Genomic DNA, 9,219 nt, shown 5'->3' with positions numbered 1-9,219 from the left:
ATAAAAGGATGAGTCTGAGAAGCACCAAAGATGCAGAGGTGAGTGACTAAGGAAGGCCTCGTAGCCTCACTCTTCTGACTAGCTAGTAGCTTTACTTCCTGCAGCTGCCTGATGGACACTGTGGACTCTGAGGTAGGATGGTAGCAAATAAGGAGAGGCTTCTGGAAGGGAGGGGGGAGATGGATCAGAGAAAAGACACGTTGAGAAGGGGGAAGAGGTGAACATATTGGAGAAGAGAGGATAAAGGATTTAGGGGAGGAAATGCCCTTGATTTGGAATAGGATCTTTTCCTGCTCTGAACATGATCGACTTCTGGTTCATGTGGGAAGGAGATGCCCGCCCCAGCAAGGATGAGAAACGGAGAAGTATGAAAAGGCTGGGTGTGGTGGCTACTTACTGACATTCCAGTCCTCTAGAAGCTGAGGGAAGAGGATCAAGGTGAATTGCAGACCATTTTGGAGTATAGTGAATTCTAGGCCATCCTGGGATATAATTGTAATCTAAAATAAAAGGGAGAGAGAGAGAGAGAGGCGGGGAGTGGGGTCAGAGCAATCTGGAGCCAGAGCAGAAAAATCTGGGCTCGGTGTGTACTGCTGAGGGTGGGGGACGGTGCGGAGAGATCAGAGAGAAATATGTACCCAAGGTTCCTAGGATGACCTGGGTGTAACCTGGCTTGTGCCTGAACACCTCAGTTCAAAGGCCCTCATAGCCTAAGAAAAAGGGAGTCCCCAGGCAAAGAGGTTGTGTCTATCCCTGCAAGGCACACACAGTGCCAGGTCTTCTGCACCTCTCCTTCCTGGCAAGATGGGCACCAACTCCTCCCTGGTGACTGAGTTCGTACTGGTGGGCTTCTCGCGTCTGGCCCACCTGCAGGGCCTCCTCTTCTCCCTCTTCTTGGCGGTCTACTTGCTGACGGTGGCCGGCAATCTCCTCATCGTGGCGCTGGTCTCCACAGACGCTGCGCTGCAGTCCCCCATGTACTTCTTCCTGCGCATCCTCTCGGCCCTGGAGATCTGCTACACGTCAGTCACAGTCCCCTTGCTGTTGCACCACCTGCTCACAGGCAGGCGCCGCATCCCGCGTGCCGGTTGCGCTCTGCAAATGTTCTTTTTCCTCTTCTTCGGCGCCACAGAGTGCTGCCTGCTGGCTGCCATGGCCTATGACCGCTATGCAGCGATCTGCGAGCCCCTGCGCTACCAGTCGCTGCTCAGCCGGAGGGTGTGTGTGCAGCTCGCGGGCGCCGCGTGGGCCTGCGGGGCCCTCGTGGGGCTGGGCCACACCTCCTTCATCTTCTCCCTGCCCTTCTGCGGCCCCAATGCCGTTCCTCACTTCTTCTGCGAGATCCAGCCGGTGCTGCAGTTGGTGTGCGGAGACACATCGCTCAATGAGCTGCAAATCATACTGGCTGCTGCCCTTATCATCTTGTGTCCCTTTGGCCTCATTCTCAGCTCCTACGGCCGGATTCTGGCCACTATCTTCCGCATCCCATCCGCTGCTGGTCGCCGCAAGGCCTTCTCCACCTGTTCCTCCCACCTGGTAGTGGTGTCTCTCTTCTACGGTACGGCCATCTTTATCTACATCCGCCCTAAGGCCAGCTACGACCCAGCCACGGATCCGCTGCTGTCCCTTTTCTATGCTGTGATCACCCCCATCCTTAACCCTGTCATCTACAGCCTGAGGAATGCGGATGTCAAGGCCGCCCTAAAAAGAAGCATCCAGAAAATGGGGCCCTCAGAGATTTGACAGGGGGTGGGAGCCCTGAGCAGAGATCCGAGTTCCAAATTACCAAGAATCAAAGGCGAAGAGGCTTGGACTTACACCTTTAAAGATCTACGGATTCCCTCCACACCCACTGCTCTCTTCTGCCTTCTGTTGCAAAGGGTTGATTTAAAAAAAAAAAAAAAAAAAAAAAGCCCAGCTGGGGTGGCTCATGGCTTTAATGCCGGCACTCTCTCGAAAAAACCAAAACCAAAACAAACAAACAAACAAAAAAGGGAACCGGGGATCCACAAAGAATCGTGGAGGTTAGACCTTTTGGACACTAATACTGCACAATCATTGAAAGAATCGATAGAGTTCTGGCAGTTCTCAAACTCATTGTGCAGCCTGCCCCTGCCCCTACCTCTCAAGTGTTGAGAATATAGGTGTGTACCACATCATCTGGCCTGGCTTGAGTTCAAATCCTAATTCTTCCTACCTAATTAGCTGTATGACCATAAAAATTATATAATCTCTCTGCACTTTAAACTCTTTATCCATAAACTGGGATTACAGGCAAATCATTTTCTTTGCGAGTTTGTGAGACCTGTGCTTCATGGGCATCTCTACAAATACTTTTAATAGTTAAGTCAGACGGGTTTGCACAGAAAGTTGCATCCATCTCACAGTGTATCTCACAGGCAGCCTTTCCTTCGGGGAAGAAGGGTATTTTTGTGTCAATGGGGTTAGTATTTAGAAACTGAGAGGGAGGTAGGCAAAGTTGCCACACAACAAGGCTGCAGGACGGCCGGGCATGGTGGTGCACACCTGTAATTCCAGCACTCAGGAAGCAGAAGCAGATGGATCACTGTGAGTTCGAGGCCAGCGTGGTCTACAGAGTGAGTCCGGGACAGCCAGGGTTACACAGCAAAACCAACCAACAAACATGGCTGCAGGAAAGTGTCCCCCATCAGTGAGACAAGCCAAAAACATCCGGGACACTGAAGAGGAATATAATACAGTCATGACGCACAAGAGCCCATGGTAAACAGAGCAACTTAATGAGAAGTTCTGATGATGTGATTCCCCAACCCCAGGATTAGGAGGCTGAGGCAGGAGGACTACTGCAAGTTCCAGATCAATCTAGGCTACAGAATAGAATCCTCCCTCAAGAAATAAGAGTCTCCCAGAGGACCAAGACAGCAACACTCTTCTTGTCACATCAGCAATACCTTATTTTTTGCGGCAGGGTCTTGCTGTATAGGTAAGGTCAGCCTCGCACTCACAGGCGTTACATGCTGGAACTAAAGGCAAAGCCACAACACCTTATTACCAATATTCTTCATCATTTATGGAGGCATCATTAACATATAATAAATTGCATCTATTTAAATGTATAGTCCGCTAAGTGTTGACATATGTGAGCACCATGAGACTATTGTCACAACCACTCAACAACATACACATCCTCCAAAGGTATCCTCGTGCCTCTCAGAAGTATTTCCCTTCTGCCTGTCCCTGCAATCCATATTTACAAACAACTTTTCATCTTTGTTCCATCAGTACAAATCAGTTTACCTCTTCTAGATTTTCACATGAATAGAATTTTTGGTCTCAGTATTTTAAATGCAATATGATTTTTTTAGAGTCATCCATGCTGTAGTGTAGAGCATATTTATTTATGAGTAGTATCCTATCCTATAAGACCTCAACTTATCCCTCCACCTGGTGATGAAAATGTGGGGTGTGCCCAGTTTCTTTGGGGACATTTGTAATTAAGTACGTGCTCATTGCTCTTGTTGTTTCTGGCTGCATATACACAGATGTACAGTAGACACATCATGTGAAAACAAGAGCTGGTTTTGGTTGGGGAAAGCCCTGGGTTAAGGGATTTTGACTGGGGGCTGGAGAGACACCACATCAGGTGAGGACACTTGACACCAAGCACAAGGACCTGACTTTAATCCCCAGAAACCACAAGATAAAGGAAAGAAACAATTCCCACAGGCTGCCCTCTGACTTCAACACATGAGCACATGTATGCCCACAAAAACCGCACACACAATAAATAATTTTTTGAAGACTGAAGACTCGGAGCCAGGTACAATGACTCGCACTTACAATTCAGCATTCAAAATACTGAGGTAGGAGGATTGTCTTTGCTGGCAGGCCAGCTTGGGCTGTATAAAACCTTATCTCTGAAATAAATTAACAACAACAACAATAATAATAATAATAATAATAATAATAATAATAATAATAATAATAATAAGGACTGACGCCCTAGGTTATGAGCTCCACTGCCACAAAATTTTCAATGACCTAGAGCAAACACCACTTTGGTAAACAAACAGAAGTCTGAGTTAAATGCACTGTGCTGGCTTACAGATCTTCTACTTTGTGCTCATCCTCCTGAGGAGCCTCTGCTTCCCATACCTGAATCTCTCACAAGAACAGAGTCAGAGAGCATTGGGCTCTTCTACACTATCACTGCCAAAGGACCTTGAACTCCATCGGTCCTGAGCCAAGTTTAAGAACGACGACTTGATTCCATTATGGTGAACACCAGTCACAATAGGTAAAAAAGTTCTAAATTCATTAATTCTGATTCTGGACAGGAAAGACAGCCAGGAGGAAGGTTTCTGGCACATAGACTTCCAGCAGGCTATAGACATCCACAAGCTAAGGCGCAGGGACGAGCTTTCTTACAGCGACCAAGGGCCTCCAGTACGTCAGACAATGCCTCTTTTCAGAATGCAGTGTGTTTCCCACCTCATGTCTGTGAGCTGCGCATAAAGCATCCAACCTCTAAGTGGAAACCCCTCTGTGACAGCACTCCCCGCTCCCAGAGAGTGTAGCTCCTCAGCATGGGCGCTGTTAGAATGCGACCTCCTGAGATGGCAGGTCTACAAGTCAAGCAACCTCACTAAGTCAGCAGCCCTGCTGCCTGGTCAAGTGAGGGACACTCCTCCCAAAGACTCGTGAAGTCCTTCCCTTTGTATCACAGATCATGTTTTACTTGAAACTGTTCAAAAGATCCCTTGCTTAATCCATTAGCTTAGAGGGAAAGAGTTGGGAAGCAAGCAGAACAAGACTTTGATCACAGACTGCTAAACAACAACAACAACAAATAATAATAATAATAATTAGCTAATGGTGCAGTGTGAGCAGGAGAGGTTGCAAAGTAATAACTGAGCTATGTCCATCCCTGTCCACACACCTATTTACCAAGTGAACAAGAGAATTTGTCATGGAGAGGCGCCATCTCCTTTCATTATTTCCCAAGGCTCTTTTGAACCTCACTAACGACCAATAATGGGGAATAGACAGTTTGAATAATTGCCCTGCACTGACACAGAACACTCGTCCACAGTTGGAGCCTGAGGTAGTGGAACCAATAGCTCAGAACTACTGACAGGTCAGGACCGCGGCGGCATCAGCACCAGAGAATTTACACATCATTCAAATCATCATGTGAATCAGGAAGTCTGTGGGCACAACCTGGATAAAACTCTGAGGACTGCTGTTCTGAGCTTCAACGAGCCAAGAGAATGTTTCTATGCTTCAAGATCTGAGCGCCCTGAAGAACTGCCAAAGATAGGGTTGCACGGTTTAGCCACATGGTGGCAGCATGGGTCTACTGTCCTGACGTCTGGTGGTGCGCATGTTTAGTACGGAGAAAGGAGGGGAACTGCTCAGAAACTGTTAGACTCTAGAAGATTGAAGTAAAGGCTTTTGTAAACAGCAACTTTAAATACATCCCAAAGACCCCACAAGAAAGTGAGTTTGGTCCAAATAAGTCAGCTAAGAGAAAAGACCCACTCCACCAACCCCATATTTAACAATGGCTCGTCCTCCTTCAGGGGCTGAGCAAGTCACTGCATTCTGGGAACAAGACAGGAGTCCGTGGGATCATGGGAAGAACTACATTCCCAGGTGAAAGGTGAATGGTGAAAGGCCAAGGCTGAAAGACCTGACAGTTCACCCAGGGCATCACACACACACACACACACACACACACACACACACACACACACACACACAGGGGGGCAGGGGGATGGGAGTTGTGGAGGTGGAGAGAGACACTCCCACCACTGAAACTCATTAAGCTTTGATGAAGGTGTGGCCCCTCATGCCTCTCTTCTCTACCATCCTGTTTCTTGTCTGGCTAGGTCCCACAAAAGACAAAAATGCTTCCGGTTTTGTTCTAATTTTCTGATCACCCAGATGTTTTAAATCAGTAAGAGATTCTGTTCCAGGTTGGTATGCACAGGAGCTGAGATTTATTTCAGGTAAACAACAACAACAAACAAACAAACAAACAAACGGAACAGAAGACAGTTTGATAACACTGACCAGCACAATAAGCGTTTGGTTCTGAACCCCAGCCAAAGAGAGGTCTTTGCTACAGGTTTCTAGAAAGGGTGTGTGATCTGTATGATTTGGGTTGCAATATGCCAGAAGTCAGGGAGGCAGAGAAAATAGGGACTCAAGGCTGCCTGGGGCTCATAGCACAGGGGTTGCCCTTGCTGAGGTAGGGGTGAGAAAGAGAGAAGGGAGCCTGGGCCTACAGGGACATATGACTAGATCACCCCCATACTGCCAAATCTGGTCTCTATTTTTTTTCTTACAGTTTCTTATATATGCATTATTCTCTCTGGTCCCCCCTTACCAAACTCTTTTTCTCCTTGTTTCAAAATCTTTTCACTTATTTACTTATTTAATGTATACAATTGTTTAGTCTGCATGTATGTCTGTGTATCACGTAATGCCTCATGCTTATGGATCCCCTGGGACTGGAGTTATGGGCTATCTCAAGCCACCGTGTGGGTGCTGGGAATTGAACCCAGGTCCCCTGGAAGAGCTGCCAGTGCTCTTAACTGCTGAGCCATCTCTGCAGCCCTCATGTCTTTTTTGTGTGTACGTGCTTCATTCCTTCCCTGTAACAACTGGCTGGCTGCCTGTAACTTCACAGGTGAGATGGGGGGTCTCACAAGCCTCTCCCCCATTCATCGTGGAATATTAATGGGCCTTAGTCTTCTGTGGTTCTTCTTCACATAACCACCGCTGCTGTGGTTTCATGAGTGCAGCAGCCACGTCGTGTCCAAGAAAGTGAATTTCACAGCATTCTTTGTCATTCTCTGGCTCTTACATTATTTGTAAGAGCAATGTTCCTGAGCCTTAGAGAAACCAAATCTAGTCTCTCGTCTTAAAATGTCAGGCCCATGATCTAGCCCAATGCCCATTACCCTCCCCCAGAGGGCAAAGTACAAACAGAATGGAATCGCCATGCCCTGTACCACAGGTGTCCACAACACCCTCTATCAACTGGAAGTGAAAATTTGGGAGGTGACAGAAAACAGGCTGGTGGGATAACCCAATGACAAACCTTGAGCCTCTCAGCTCAATGTTCACTGGGAAACATAAGAAGACTAGAAATACTAGGGGGAAATTGCACAAAGGAGGGGGGATCCCATAAAGTCCATCATTAATATCACCCATGAAGGAGACCAGAGAGTCCAATAAGCTATCGAGGAGTAGGACCTGAACCTCTGGAGAAGACAGCATGCATAGTCACCCTTGAAAAAGAAGTGGGAAAGCAGGCCCGTGCCCCCATCTTCTGCTCCCAGATTTCTCCCTAGTGATTCAGTCCTCCTGGTGGCCATGACAGAGAGGAAAGGCAGGACATGCAAAAGACCTGATTTCTAGACTCCTCTGCTCCGCCGTCCATCCCTGGAAACGCTGAGCACAGATCACTCCACTCTCAGTCTGCTGCCGCCCCAGACCTTTGCTGGGCGAGTCCCACTGAGGGTGAAGGCAAAATGGGTCGCTTCTACTCGGACTAAGTAAATTCTCAAAGAATAGATGTTTTAAATCTCTTTTCTTCTTCTTCTTCTTCTTCTTCTCTTCTTCTTCTTCTTCTTCTTCTTCTTCTTCTTCTTCTTCTTCTTCTTCTTCTTCTTCTTCTTCTTCTTCTTCTCCTTCTTCAAAAAAGGGGGAGAGGGCTAGGCGTGGTGTGTGCGTCTTAAATTCCAGCACCTGAAAGCCAGAGATAGATGGTGGATCTCTATGAGCTCAAAGCCAGCTTTGTTCGTTTACATAGCAGGTTCTAGGCCAGCCAAGGCTACATAGTGAGGCACTCTCTCTCCCTCTCTCTCCCTCTCTCTCTCTCTCTCTCTCTCTCTCTCTCTGTGTGTGTGTGTGTGTGTGTGTGTGTGTGTGTGTGTGTGTGTGCGCGCGCGCGCGCGCGCGCGCTAAATTATGTGCTACATATTTTTAAAGCTCAGATGCTGTAAAGTCCTCTGTTATAATAGCTTCCTTTGCTGAGTCACTATTAAGGCTCTGTCTGCATACGGAATCATAGTTTTTTCTTTTGTTTTGTTGGTTTTTTTTTTTTTTATCATCTTCTGTGTTAATGGTTGGATCTCTGATAGTTCTGATAGTTCTTATCATTTTTACCTGCTCTCTCTCTCTTCTTATTAACTCTTCCACAAGTTCCAAGGGTTTGGATCTCAGGCAAGGCTCTTACCACACATCTAATTTGTCCTCAGGCCTGCCAGCCAGAAATGTCAGCATGACTAGAAAATATGCCTATTCCATCATCCATCCTCCTCTTTTCCATTTTTTTCCTGCCAAATGTGGAACATACCTTCTATATGTGCTTTTCACATTGTAAATTCTCCCTCACCTGGTCAAGTTCTTTCTAAACAGATAGGTCAGCCTCAGTTGCTTGTCTTATCAACCGCAGTGGGCTCTAAGCAGCTGCTATCATAGCCTGTCTACAACCCTAACCCATACTTGTTACTTTCAGGGTTAGTAACTGTAGTGGATTTTTTTAATCTTTTTTTTCTTTTAATTCTTGATTTTTTTTTTTTTTTTTTTTTTTTTTTTTTTTTTTTTTTTTTAGGCAGGATTTCTTTGTAAAGCCTTAAATATCTTGGAACTAGCTCTGCAGAGCAGACTGGCCTTGAACTCACTGAGATCCACCTGCCTCTGTCTCTGGAGTGCTAGGATTAAAGGTGTGTGCCATCACTGCCTGACAACTGTGAATATCTGTGGTTTAGATAGTGACTCCTTAGATTGAGGACTGCTGCTCTAACCCATTAGCTATTTGAGGGGCATCTTTGTGCAGACAGTAGATCCCATGCATCAAAGGCATGTCATATGATACCATATAGAATAAAAAGACAACCTTGGATTCCCCTCAAGGATGCTCTACTCTTGGATGTATCAGCTTTGGTTACATGTTCTACCATGGTAGAAGCCATGCAACCATTGCACCAAAATTCATGCCAAAACAGTGAAAATATTAAAAAGTGAAAATACTGCCTAGAGTTTACCAAAACAGTACTAATTTGTAAACTTCCTATTACAATTGTTTACTGTGTGTGCCATGATAAAGGGTATCAGCATGTGTTGGAGGATGGTCTGATGTATTTTGATGCTAATTACTGCTTGCTGTCTCTGTGACCCAACTTTTGCTTAATAAAAAGCCATCCCACCTAGATAGGACAAAGAAGA

At 46.4% G+C, this 9,219-nt stretch overlaps 1 protein-coding gene across 1 annotated transcript; it reads left to right on the top strand.

Moving 5' to 3' along the window:
* The first annotated feature begins 804 nt into the window (after positions 1 to 804).
* Positions 805 to 1,743, top strand: LOC127191054 (olfactory receptor 10C1). The gene has a single exon (XM_051148290.1). The coding sequence runs from the start codon at positions 805 to 807 to the stop codon at positions 1,741 to 1,743; it is 939 nt and encodes a 312-aa protein (XP_051004247.1).
* Positions 1,744 to 9,219: the final 7,476 nt, after the last annotated feature.

This window comes from Acomys russatus, chromosome 6 (genome assembly GCF_903995435.1).
Source record: "Acomys russatus chromosome 6, mAcoRus1.1, whole genome shotgun sequence".
Lineage (NCBI taxonomy): Eukaryota > Metazoa > Chordata > Mammalia > Rodentia > Muridae > Acomys > Acomys russatus.
Note: the sequence above shows the minus strand (reverse complement) of the source record. Positions and strands in the feature narration are given on the sequence as shown.